Below are 13733 nucleotides of genomic sequence, written 5' to 3'. Positions count from 1 at the left end.
TGCTCCCCTCTATTCTGCTCAGGTGAGACCCCACCTGGAATTCCGTGCACTGTTCTGAAGCTCCCAAATAAGAAGGACATGGAACTGTTGGAGCAGGTCCAGAGGAGGCCATGGAGTTGCTGAGGGGACTGGAGCACCTCCCTCTGGAGCCAGGCTGGGAGAGCTGGGGCTGCTCAGCCGGGAGAGGAGAAGGTTGTGTGGAGAGCTCACAGCTCCTTCCAGGGTCTGAAGGGATACAGGGAAACTGGAGAGGGACCCTGCAGCAGGAACTGGAGGGACAGGACACAGGGAATGGCTTCCCAGTGCCAGAGGGCAGGGCTGGATGGGAGATTGGGAAGGAATTGTTCCCTGGGAGGGTGGGCAGGCCCTGGCACAGGGTGCCCAGAGCAGCTGGGGCTGCCCCTGGATCCCTGGCAGTGTCCAAGGCCAGGCTGGACATTGGGGCTTGGAGCAGCCTGGGACAGTGGGAGGTGTCCCTGCCCATGGCAGGGGTGGCACTGGATGGGCTTTGAGGTTCTTCCAACCCAAACCATTCCATGAATTCTGTGATTCTGTGAGATGGCAGAGGTAGGAAGGGGCCAGCATTTGAGATGCAAGGACACTATGGCCCTGTCTTGGAATATCTTCCATTCCTTTTGAAATGTCCTTCTTTTTGCTAGTTCTCTCCTCTTGTTTGGAGTTTTTGGTTTTCTTTTGGGTGTTTTTTTTTGTTTCCAGTTTCCATGGTGTCTGTGTCCCCAGGGGCCTTTGAGGGCTGTGCCACCTCCAGCAATCACAGCTGCTGTTTCTGCTGCCTCGTGTTGGGTAGGAGCAACCTCTTCAAGGCTGAGACCTCTGCCTGTAAACAGATCTGCAGCTTCTTTTAAGGTCTGCTGTCAGCTGGTGGCCCTTCACCTGCCAAAACTTCATAACTCTCACCATATTTTTTGTGGGGATGAGTTGTGGTGGAAAGCCTTGAGTGGGCATAGGAACGTCCTCTCGCCTCTTCTTAGTCCTGCTGTTGTCTCCTTGGCTTTGGGACTTTGTTTGGGACTCAGGTTACATGGGAATGAACTGTTTGCTTGCTTCTCTCCACCTCTGTACATGCTCACTCAGGGAATTCAGCCCAGTGTTGGCAAGGACCAAACGGGATTAAATTTATTGGGTTGTCACTGGTTCATGTTGTCAGGGTCAGGGTAAGTTCAACCAGGGCTGGTTTTTGAAGCAGAACTTTCTGAAAGCTCCCTGTTTTCCATACCTCCTGTTCCCTCACCTTCCTGGCAAGCCTTGCACCTGTTGGTGACAGATCTGGGGGTGAAATTGGGGTTGAAGTTGTCCATTTTGGTAAAAAGTGATGACTGCAAAGAGGGACAGAGAGTGTCCACACCAACAGCAAGTCCTTCTCCATGGAGCTGCTTCCCACAGGCTCCGAGAGGCTCTGGGACATGATTTCCATGTGGGAACAGTTGTACACCCTTGAGACAGGATTCTTTTAGGAACCAGATTAAACTCTTTTTCTCTCTTATCCATAAAGAGGACATTGTCTCTTTTCAAGTTTAGAGTGATAAAACGTGAATTCTTCACCGGTGTTATGGTGGTATAATGCCAGTTAGGTAATTGGATTTAAAATAATGATGCTTTGCTTGCTACTCTGTGTGGAAATATCTGTTTAATATCTTTACCAGCAATCTGGACGAGGGGATCGAGTGCAGCCTCAGTCGGTTCAGGAGAACACCAGGCTGGGTGGGAGTGTGGGTGTGCTGGAGGGCAGGAAGCTCTGCCGAGGGATCAGCACAGGCTGGATCCATGGGCTGAGGTTCAGCAAGGCCAAGTGCTGCATCCTGCCCTGGGCTCACCCCAAGCCCTGCAGCTCCAGGCTGCGGCAGAGGGGCTGGAAAGCGTTAGGAATGACTTTTGAAGGTTGGCTTTCGCCATATGTTGTATTAATTATGAGTTCTATTATCGGTTATATTAGGGACTATAATGTTGGGTATTCTGATATTATCCGGTGGAAATATCAAAGGTCTAATATAGATGTTAAAGGTTTAATGCTGTCGGGGGGGCTTTGATGGTACAGGTTTGGTTTGGCGGCGGCTGGGTGGGTTCCTGTGGCAGTGCCCGTTCTGTGGGGAGCGAGCTGCTGCCGGCCGGGCTGCGGGAGCAGCGCCACGAGAGGAGCGAGGGCAGCGCTGAGCGCCGCAAACGCCGATCGCCTCAGCGGCAGAAAAGCGCGGGCTCGCAGGAGATTGACAGGGGGGCGTGGCCACGCAGGGCCCGGGGTTGCTGCGCCTCAGGCGCGAGGCGGGAAAAGGCCGATCCGCCGCGTCCGGAGCGAGCCTCTGGCAGCCCGCTGGGCTCGCAGCGCTGGCCTTCGGCTTTGCGAATGGGTTTTTTGCGTTCTCAGTAAATTTTAATAACTCATATCCATTGCGGATCTGGGTCGTTTATAACAAAAGGGCCCGTCGGGAAAGGCCCTGGGGGTGCTGTGCCAGCGGCTGGACAGGAGCCGAGGGATGCCCAGGGGGGCACGAGGCCAATGGCCGCTGGGCTGGGCCAGCCATGGGGTGGCCACAGGCCCAGGGCAGGGCCCGTCCCCTGTGCTGGCCCTGCTGAGGGACCTCAGGGCTGTGTCCAGTTCTGGGCCCTCCTGGCCAGAGAGCCCTGGAGGGGCTGGAGCATGTCCAGGGCAGGGAACGGAGCTGGGAAGGGGCTGGAGCCCCAGGAGCGGCTGAGGGAGCTGGGAAAGGGGCTGAGCCTGGAGCAAAGGAGGCTCAGGGGGGACCTTGTGGCTCTGCACAAGTCCCTGACAGGAGGGGGCAGCCGGGGGGGGTCGGGCTCTGCTGCCAGGGAACAGGGACAGGACAAGGGGAAACGGCCTCAGGCTGGGCCAGGGGAGGCTCAGCTTGGACAGCAGCAGGAATTTCCCCATGGAAAGGGTGCTCAGGCCTTGGCAGGGGCTGCCCAGGGAGCTTTGGAGTGCCCATGCCTGGAGGTGTCTAAGGAAGGGCTGGAGGTGGCACTCAGTGCTCTGGGCTGGGGACAAGGTGGGCATCGGGCACAGCCTGGACTCCATGGGCTGGGAGGGCTTTTCCCACCTCAGTCATTCTGGGATTCTGTGAATCAAATCAGTCCTACAGAATGTGGCAAAGGTGTTTTCTGCCTAAGAACGTGCACAAATGAATTCACAACATTCACAGTCATGTTTTTAGGAACACGGTTGCAAATCCTGCCATGTATTTGAAAGTAATTTTAATTTTCTTCCTGAAACAAGTTTATATATTCCAAGACATCCTTCCAAACTAACCTGATACAAAAACATTGTCTCATGAGAATCTTTTGTCATGGTTTCCAATTACAGGCATATTTCAGATTACTCTTGGAGATTCCTGTGGGGCTTTTGGGGTTTTTTTTTGTTGTTTGTTTGTTTGGATCAGTTATTTCTACAGAGGAAATTGAATTGATTGGAAATCAGGCAAGTCCAACTGACAGATGTGGATTAGAAGGATGTGATATCCATGGATCTTTCAGAATGAAGTTGTAGCAAACCCTGCTTAGCACATGGGTGTAATGCAGGGAAGAAACACAGTGATTTTTTCCTTATTAGCAATTTTAATTAACTTTTAATTGATTTCTAGCCAGATAAAGAGTTTCATTACCAAGCCTTACAATGAACACCATCACCGGAATTAAGCATTCCCGGCGACTGTTCTGAAAACAGAACATGCAAATCTCTTACGGTCTTCACAGATGTCATTCATAAAGGCAAATAAATGAGAATACCTTGCTCACAGAGTGCCCTTTGTTTAATTTACATAACCTTGTTCATCACGCCCTAATTTAATTAAGAGGAGGCAAAATAACAGGTCAGCATTTAAATGTGAGAGCTCTATGAAAACCTATTCATTTTGCCCATCCCTATAATTATGTGATAACAAGAATTATTTGGCTGACACTGAAATCTGAGGCTGGTTCAGTGTGTGAGAACAAAGATCCCAGCTGAAGATTTTCGGTGGCAATCATCAGCCTGTTCTGAGCAGAGAAGAATAACGATGAAGTGGGATAACATTTGGGTTTGAAGAACAGGATGAACAAACCAAAAATTTAAGTAGTTCTTCAGAGAGCAGTGATGAAAGTATCACTGAGTGTGACAAATGTGTTAAGTGGAAAGGAGCTTTCTAACTGATGTGTCCCTTCTGTCTGTCTGCATCCATCCTTCATCTAAATTTGTATTCCGTAAGGATTTGGGCAGCACTGAAACACTAAATCAGTGTTAAATAAAAATTCCTCTCAGACACCGCCCAATGCTGAAGATCCTTCAGCATTAGAATTCTCTGCGGGCTTGGCTTCACAAGCATCAGGCTCATCTTCTGTTGAAGTTCAGAGAATCGTAGGATAGAATCCCAGAATCATTTAGGTTGGAAAAACTTTGAGGATTGAGTCCAACCTGTGCTTGATCCCCACCAGAGCACTGAGTGCCACCTCCAGCCCTTCCTTGGACACCTCCAGGCATGGGCACTCCAAAGCTCCCTGGGCACCCATTCCATGCAGAAATTCCTGCTGCTGTCCAAGCTGAGCCTCCCTGGGACAATTTCAGGCTATGACCTCTTGTTTTGTCAAAAGCTGTCCAAGGCTGAGCAGCTAAATGTGCCTTTTCTTGTGGAGAAATCCATCTAGGATGCAGTTAGCCTGGCTCCTGTCACTGGCAATTGAGCCATCTGTTTCTGTGGGATGTTTTATCTTCAGTCAAAGCTCAGAGGGAGGCAGGCTGCCCCAGACAAGCCCTCCTGGGCACCACAGATTTGGCAGAATCCTTCCCTGCCTCACCTGGTTTCTCTCCTGTGGGCGTCTCCCTCGGAGGTTTGGAATTTGCGCATTAATCCATGGTTTTCCTGCTGTCTCTCCAGGCTACAGATGCAGATGCTGGGGTTAATGGGCAAGTCCATTACAGTCTGGCAAACTTCAAGAACCTTTTCCGGATCACCTCCAACGGCAGCATTTACACAGCAGTGAAGCTGAACAGGGAGGTGAGGGATTACTACGAGCTCATCGTGGAGGCGACGGACGGAGCCGTGGACCCCCGGCGCTCCACGCTCACCTTGGCCATCAAGGTGCTGGATATTGACGACAACAGCCCCGTGTTCACCAACGCTTCCTACACCGTCTGCGTGCCAGAAAATCTCCCACCAGGCACTGTCTTCCTGCAGCTGGAGGTAAGGAAGTAGCAGGGAGTGAAGGTGGGGAGTGCTTATTCTGCAATTTCTTATTTAACTTGGCAGTGAGACTGACATAAAAGATTGTGAACTGGAGCATGGGGGGAAGTTTTTTGCCAAGAGCAGCTGTGGCTGCCCCTGGATCCCTGGCAGTGTCCAAGGCCAGGTTGGACATTGGGGCTTGGGGCAGCCTGGGATAGTGGAAGGTGTCCCTGCCCATGGCAGGGGGTGGAATGAGAGGGACTTTGATGCTCCTTCCAACCCAAACCAGTCTGTGATTCTGTGATTCTGTGACACTGAGCAGACTGAAAAATGCATGACCTTTAGCCAGGTAATAAAAATAACCTTTGAAGATAAGGTTAGTTAGGAAATAATAGCAATTAATAAAAGCAACCAATGAAACAGCAAAACCTACACTGTCACTGTCTGCACAGGCAGATAGCGATAGGCCAAGGGGAAGAGTTTTAAGCTAAAAGAGGAGAGATTTAAATCAGGTGTCAGGCAGAAGTTGCTCCCTGTGAGGATGGGAGGCCCTGGCACAGGGTGCCCAGAGAAGCTGTGGCTGCCCCTGGATCGCTGGCAGTGTCCAAGGCCAGGCTGGACATTGGGGCTTGGAGCAGCCTGGGACAGTGGAAGGTGTCCCTGCCCATGGGAGGGGGGAAACAAGCTGGCCTTAAACATCCCTTCCAACCCAAACCATTGTGGAATTCCATGATCCTCTCCCTGGCAGTGACCAATAGCAGGTGCCCAGGGAGGAGAATTAAGACCAGACTCAGCTTCCAGTGCCACTTTCCCAGAATACTGTGCTCATTTCCCGTGGCTTGATCCTTCAGCGGGTTTCATTCCTTGGGTGTGTGTACGTTGAATACAATTACAACAACACACATAAACTCACGACGTTTGCAGCAGTTTGCCCTTTAAATCTCAGAGGGATATTTGGTGAGAATGGACTCTGTTTGATGTCCCTCTGTTCCCTGCAGGCCAAGGATGTGGACCTGGGTGCTGACGTGAACTATCGGATCCGCACCGAGGAAGCCCGGCAGTATTTTGCCCTGAACAAGCACACAGGAGAGCTATCGCTCCGGAAATCCTTGGATTATGAATCCTTCTCTGATGCAGAAGCAACCTTCACCTTCCTCGTGGAAGCCTTCGACAGCAAGGGCACGATGCCTCCTGGGCTGGCCACCGTCACCGTCAGAGTCAAGGTAAGAGGGGGCACTCCTGAGCCAGCAGCATCCTTTCCCAGTCATTCCAGGATATTCCATCACCATGCAGGTGTCCCGAGGAAACACCAGGACTCTCTGCTCTCCTGCTTCTCACTTGTGTGAGCCTTATTCTGTGAGCAGCTCTTCCAGTTAAACACACACTTTATAACAGCTGTAATTATTTTGCCACATGCAATCACGTAGTTAAATCCTGGATTCATGAAATCCAGGAACACCTGACATAAATGCAAACATTTTGTCCTTTAGAATCCCTGAAAGGCTGAAATAAACCCCTCACGGACTTGTTTGCAAAAGTGACACAATCACATCTCAGCCCCCAAATTGTAATTTTAAGATCCACTCGGGGGGTGTATTGAGTGCTGGTGTGGCACAGCACATCCTGGATTCCAGATCCTGCTGCTGGAAAATCAGATCTGCAAAGGAACAGCCTGGTTTAGTGTCTTGCACCATGAACTGCAGTGAGTTCCAGCCTCACCTCAGCGTTTCAGGTGCCTCCCCAGCAGCATGGGGCTGCTGGTGTCTGTTTGGGAACGATTCACAAATGAAAAGTGTTTGTAGCTGGAACAGCAGCGCTTCCCCATCTCCATCTGGCTGTGTCCAAGAGCAGAGGACAGCTCAGATGCCTCAGTCCTACCCCTGGCATTCCCAAAGGTGCAGCTCTGTCAGTCATTCAGTCCTTCTGAGCAGTTGCTTGAGTTCTGTGAGCTGTGGGAAAGAAGAGGCTTTAATTACTCAGATTTTAGCGAAGGAGCAAAAACTGTAGTAGGACCAAAAGCACAGCTCACAAACATTCAGTTTAAATGTGTGGCTGTGAAAAGTATTTGGCAGTCTGGGGTTCGGCCTGTTCTGTATCTGCAGGTGCTGGAATTGCCACATGGTTTTGGGGTAATTCTGTTTGTCAGTCTCTACTGAGCTCAGAATTCTTTTAGGGCAGTAAATGTCTCCCTTTGTTAGCTCTGGTGACAATGCCAGAAGGTTTCTATAGTGCCTCTCTGTCTGCAGAATGTCTCAGTGTGAGGTGCAGGTCACCTGTTCCCCAATAATCTGTGCTTTTCCCCTGCACATTCCACATCATTCACAAAAAAATCTTTTCCATCATTCCCTGAGCCTCTTCTGTTGGACTTTTATGGAGCAAGTCGCTCAAACCTGGGGTTTTGTTCCTAAAAAAAACCTTTTCCCAGCACACTGAATTTTTGGAAGAATGGTTTGGGTTGGTTTATTTAAGGGTTTAAACCCTTTGGTGGGATTTTTAAAAAGTTTTCAGGTAGGATTGTGTTCAGAGAAAAGCTGTTGTCTGTGTGATTGTGATGCCATGAAGATTTTTTGCCTTTTCTTTTATACGCCTGTTATACCTTTTTACAACGTCTGTATTCTTAGTGCTTTTTGCCTGCATTCTTGGACTTGTTTGTCAGGCTAAGAGACTCAACATTTTAGAAGCTTCATAGCCAGGGATCAGTGTGCCCCAGCCCCCAAGGTCCTCTCCAGAACACATTCTGTAAACTAAGATAGAACCATCCAGGAGAAGGCTCCTTGGGGAGGGGGGCTCACTTGAGCACTTGAGCCTCTCATTGGGGAATCTTTGATAGATCTGCTAATTAGTAACACCTGTAATGTTATACTCGATCTTTTGGTGGGTGCATTTTTTGTGGGGTGCATTTCAGTGCATTTGACCTGGACGCGTGCACCCGAGGAACCTTAAAATAAATACCAAGGGAAAATCCCTTTTCCCCTTCTAACCGTGTATGACTCTTGATTTTAAGACCAGGAAAAGGCATCAATTGTGTGGTTGATTGTATTAATTAATGACAGGGTGCAGGGAAAAATACAAATCAACTCGGTGGCCTCAGTGTACCAGCAGCATGTGCGCTCTCAAGGGAGATGCTGTGGGAATAGGGGATTTAAGGAGGGGATTAATAGGATCAAAAAATCAGTTCTTGCTCTCCTAGAAACAGTTGCCACACATGAGCAACAAAATGGGAGCATGATGATGCTGTGGAGAGGCTGGAACACCAGGCTGGAGCCAGAAGTAACAATTTTGGAGTAAAAGGGGTTTGGCTGGGGACAGAACAGGGCCTGGGAGGGAGGACAAGGGAGGGATATTTTAAGTGAGAAAGAAAATAAATCCAATTTAAGCTGAGTGTTTTCATACTCAGTGACAGGCCGAGTTTTGCAACAGGTCAGGGGACGTAATTAAGTATTGTTTATGTGCTGAGATCAAGATGGTGCTTGGGTTCCAGCCTGGAGTGAGAGGTAGGACAGGGGAGTTTGGAGTGGCAGTTGGGAGAACGGAGAAGGATTGTGGAAAAAACAGGTTTATTATCCCAATTTGCTGGGCAGATGTCATTAGCAGCTTTTATGTCAGGTGGCAGATATTTTGTACGTTGATCACAAGAGGTGTCTGGATGGTTTCATTTGAGCTTAAAGGTGAATGTCCCAGGTACAAAATTCACATCGGTGGGGAGAGAGGGTGGAGAGGTTGAAGGCAGAACCTTGTGCTGTCCCTGTTTGGGATGGGAAGCACCCACAGGACAGCTCGGAAAGCTGATCCCTCAGTCAGAGCAGCAGGAGAAGGGTGCAGGGACTTGAAACCGAGTGAGAACAAGAACAGGCCACCCTTTTCCTCCCGCTCAGCATCTTCTGCTGCAGGAACTGGATGTGTTTCCTCTGAGTAGTTGCTTGCTTTCACTTTATTCAGAGGCTGGGCTCTGAGTAATTACTTTAATACAGGGTTTGAGAGCCCAGAGAGGAACTAAACCAACTGGAGATACACCACAGTCCCCAATGGAACAGCAGTCTTCAAGAACACAAAATTGAACTGGAGGGAAGCAGAGGCAGCAGTGGGGCCAAGCTCATGTCACCACCACAGGTCCAGCCCCTCCAACCCTCAGAACTTTTATTTGTGTTATTACGAGGTCTCCAGTCCTCCGGGGCTCCCTCTGCTCTGCTCACATTTGTCATTTCTCCCAGCGCGGCTTTTCACCCCAAGCGCTGTAATTTTTCCTGGGTAATGGAATTCTGTTAAGCAGCTATGGGTGTCTGATGGTGTCGTCCATCATTGGTGCGATATCCAAGGAGGGAGCACACCCAGAGCCCCCTGCTCCCTGCGGCTGCAGGAGGGGGATGCTCACTGGGCTGTTCTCTGCACTCGCAGCCCTTGGCATGACAAGTTACAAATAGTTTGTATTAACCTGCCCTGAACTGGCTCGAGGCACAGATTGCAGAGCAGGGCACTCGCTGCAGGAGGAATAACTTCATCTGTACCCTCATGTCAGTGTGAGACACATTGCTGGCCTCTGCTGCAGCCAAAAGGCTCCTTGCACTGTGAGGATGGCCCAGGACTCCTCTGGCGGAGAAAGCCAAAGGTGAATCAATGAATTCATGGAATCATTTCATTGAAAATGACCTCTGAGATCACTGAGTGAAACCATTAACCCCGCACCACTAAACTGTGTCCCCCCAAGTGCCACATCCACACTTCTTCTGAGCACTTCCAGGGATTGTGACCCCACCTCTGCCCTGGGCAGCCCCTTCTGATGCCTGGCCACCCTTTGGGTGAAGAAATCTTTCCTAATACCTGACCTGAACCTCCCCTGGCACAGCTTGAGGCTGTTTCCTTCTGTCCTGTCATTGTTCCCTGGGAGAAGAACCCGATCCCCACCTGACTCCAGCCCCTCCCAGGGAGTCACAGAATGATAATCGTTGCGTCCATTCAAGTATTTCCAAGGAGCAATTGTCTAAGTGACACTGATTTCTTCCCACCACCTCAGACAGACCAAGATTTTTCTCATTTCCCCGTTCTCAGATTCCTCTGAGTGCTTTCATAACTTTCCCCCTGAAGCTGCAAGAAGCCACAGGGTGTCAGGGAGGGCTGAGTTTGTTTTGCCTCTTGCTGTACCCACACACATCCCCTCGCAATCCAGATGATTCCCAGTACTGGGAAATGCAAGTTCCTTGCAGTTCAAATTATTAGGATTTAGCATTTGGAAGCAAGTACTGTGGCAATAGGGTTTGTTAACAGGAGCAGTTGCTCTGGAGTGTTGCGTTCCTAAACACAAATACGAGAATCTCTGTATCATGGGGCCTGTAAGGCCTCTGCAGATTTTGTGCTGTGTCCTCCTCTTCTTATTACCAGCATTATTTTTGTATTATTTTGTCTCTTTCTTGTTTGTAGAAGTGCTTTTTCTCCTCTTTCTGTGTTGGATAGCTTTAGTTTGGAATTTTTCAATGACATTGTGTCGTGGAACGAAGCCTTTTTCTCAGGTGAAGGATTTCAAGTGAGAGAGCAACAAGAATAAATAAAAACAGAGGGTTTTAGTTCTAACAATGCCAAAAAATGAAGATGAGGGGGCAGTGAGGTGACTGAGAAATGGCTGATCCCAAGGCTTGTGACCGGTGGCACAGGGTGAGGTTGGAGGCGGTCACTGGGGGTGTCCCCAGGGCTCAGCACTGGGCCCAGGATTGTTTAAATGGTTCATCAGTGATTGGGGAGGAACAGCCCCAGGCACCCGCACAGGTGGGGGTACACCGAGCTGTCCCTGAGCCAGCAGAGTGTCCTGGGGGTCGTGGGGGACACCGAGCTGTCCCTGAGCCTGCAGAGTGTCCTGGGGGTCCTGGGGGACACTGAGCTGTCCCTGAGCCTGCAGAGTGTCCTGGGGGTCCTGGGGGACACCGAGCTGTCCCTGAGCCAGCAGAGTGTCCTGGGGGTCCTGGGGGACACTGAGCTGTCCCTGAGCCTGCAGAGTGTCCTGGGGGTCCTGGGGGACACCGAGCTGTCCCTGAGCCTGCAGAGTGTCCTGGGGGTCCTGGGGGACACCGAGCTGTCCCTGAGCCTGCAGAGTGTCCTGGGGGTCCTGGGGGACACCGAGCTGTCCCTGAGCCTGCAGAGTGTCCTGGGGGTCCTGGGGGACACTGAGCTGTCCCTGAGCCAGCAGAGTGTCCTGGGGGTCCTGGGGGACACCGAGCTGTCCCTGAGCCTGCAGAATGTCCTGGGGGTCCTGGGGGACACTGAGCTGTCCCTGAGCCTGCAGAGTGTCCTGGGGGTCCTGGGGGACACCGAGCTGTCCCTGAGCCAGCAGAGTGTCCTGGGGGTCCTGGGGGACACCGAGCTGTCCCTGAGCCTGCACAGTGTCCTGGGGCCAAGGAGGCCAATGGGATCCTGGGGGCAGCAGGAAGAGTCACACAAGGAACATCTTTTCCCATTTAAAGAGCAGAGCAGCATCACAAAACTTACGGGAAGGTTGAAAAAAAAATCAGCTGAATTGCCTCCAAAATATATCTCATTTCTGGTGGCATTAATGGAATAACAGGCCTGGGGTTGGGCTACAGTGCTGGTAAACAGATTTATTTCTTTCCTTCCATCTTAGCTGATCAGTTCAATCATCTGCCAGTCATTTATTGCCTCGTGTATTCCATCATGAATATTATCCCTTAATTTATGGGATGAGCTACTTTAGGGACTGCTGGGCACTAAAGGGGAAAGAGGTGCAGTAGAGCCGTGTGAGCAAGGCCCTATTCTGTGCAGCTGCAGACAGAGCAGCTCTGCAGCCACTCACAGACAAAATTCAAGGGGCCATTTCATACTTTTGGCCATATTATCATGACAGAATCATCACAAGGGGTTTGAACTTGGTGTTATTAAGGTGTGTTAATTATGAGAGGTCAAGAGAACATGTAAGGATGGGAGGGGACTTGAAGTTCTTGATACTCCAGTATCTGGTGAAATCAGGTATTTCATGGGATCCCAGACTGGTTTGGGCTGGAAGAAACCTAAAAACTCACTGAGTGCCTCCCCCTGCCATGGGCAGGGACACCTTCCACTATCCCAGGCTGCTCCAAGCCCCGTCCAACCTGGACACTCCCAGGAGGGGTCATTTCCATCTTCTCTGGGCAGCCTGTGCCAGGGCCTCATGGCATTTAAGGGAAGGGGCAAAGACAATCTTCCCATAAAGGAATTAGAGTTGAGTAACATTGATTTTCATGCAGAAAACTAAACTCTCCTATGAGCGAAATCGGAAGTCACAGCCCAAATTTTCAGTTGTTTCCACTCTCTTTTACTTCACATCCAGGGATCTGAAGAACTTTAAAGTGTATTTTTTAGACTATCATCTATAAAATGCATCCTTTGGCATCCCTGGAGCAGGACTAAAATGGGCTCCTGGGCCCAGAGCAGGTGTTGGGGTCTGGGGGAGGCTGCTCCAGGTTTTTAAGGGCAATAGATGTCCTTAGGGCTGTGATATCTTGTAGCCTTATGGAGTTTCTATTCAGGTTTTTAGTCATAAAATATCTTGGATTTTTGTTTTTGGAATCAGGTGTTGAGTGAGAACTTTCTGTGGTTGAAGAATGCACCAGAGGAATCGGAATTTTCAAGTACAGTGGTACCAAACCACCCCTTTGCTTTCCCTAGAAAGGAGTTGCACAATTATAGGAGTGTTAAATGTGCCCCTGTAAGTCTCCAAACTGCAGGGAATTATTAAACACTTGGAGGCAGCATTCCCAGAGCCACCAGCTCTGGGAATGTGCACACAGACTGAAGTGGCAGAGGTTCAAAACAAAACGACAGCAGAAAATTACAGATCCAGAACTGGAGTTGTGAGAGAAGAGTGGGAAGTTTGGGGAATTTCCATGCTGTGCTCTGAAGGAAACCTCTTCCCTCTCTCCCTTTGTGGGATGGATAGAAGAAATCACTTTAAGAATACTTTTTTTCTCCTATTTACTGCACTTGTCAAAAAAAGCAGCAGCCTGCAAAGGGGCTGTAAAGGCCTGATATGTGTTTATAGCTCAGACATGGGTTTCATAGCAAGGGAATATTGATTTCGACTTAGACAGAGTTGAGTAGAAACCTTGGTACCAGCACAGTCACAAAAAGAAACTGCTGCTTTTTGGGCACAAAGCAGCAGCCTTCAGGGTGGAATAAAGCCTGGAGCTGGTTTTGTTGGAGCAGAGAGAGAAAGGCCATTGTATGTTCAGGGAATGGCTCAAGAGGTCCTGGGCACGATCTGCTCCGTTCCAGCCCCAAAAACTGTGCCCCCACAGTCACAGGATAAGACAGGGAATGGTTTGGGTTGGGAGGGACCCCAAAGCCCACCCAGTGCCACCCCTGCCATGGGCAGGGACACCTTCCACTGTCCCAGGCTGCTCCAAGCCTCAATGTCCAACCTGGCCTTGGACACTTCCAGGGATCCAGGGGCAGCCCCAGCTGCTCTGGGCACCCTGTGCCAGGGCCTGCCCACCCTGCCAGGGAACAATTCCTTCCCAATATCCCATCCATCCCTGCCCTCTGGCACTGGGAAGCCATTCCCCTTGTCCTGTCCCTCCAGGC

The 13733-nt window shown here is 50.3% G+C and overlaps 1 protein-coding gene across 19 annotated transcripts in view; it reads left to right on the top strand.

Annotated features, from left to right (window-relative positions):
• PCDH15 (protocadherin related 15) overlaps positions 1 to 13733 on the top strand; it is a 684600-nt gene that overhangs the window by 581908 nt on the left and 88959 nt on the right. For all 19 annotated transcript variants that reach the window (XM_032115593.1, XM_032115587.1, XM_032115586.1 and 16 more), the window contains 2 exons: positions 4884 to 5189; positions 6170 to 6394. In XM_032115593.1, coding sequence (XP_031971484.1) covers positions 4884 to 5189; positions 6170 to 6394 — 531 coding nt within the window. The remainder of the gene's footprint in view (positions 1 to 4883; positions 5190 to 6169; positions 6395 to 13733) is intronic.

This window comes from Corvus moneduloides, chromosome 8 (genome assembly GCF_009650955.1).
Source record: "Corvus moneduloides isolate bCorMon1 chromosome 8, bCorMon1.pri, whole genome shotgun sequence".
Classification (NCBI taxonomy): domain Eukaryota; kingdom Metazoa; phylum Chordata; class Aves; order Passeriformes; family Corvidae; genus Corvus; species Corvus moneduloides.
Note: the sequence above shows the minus strand (reverse complement) of the source record. Positions and strands in the feature narration are given on the sequence as shown.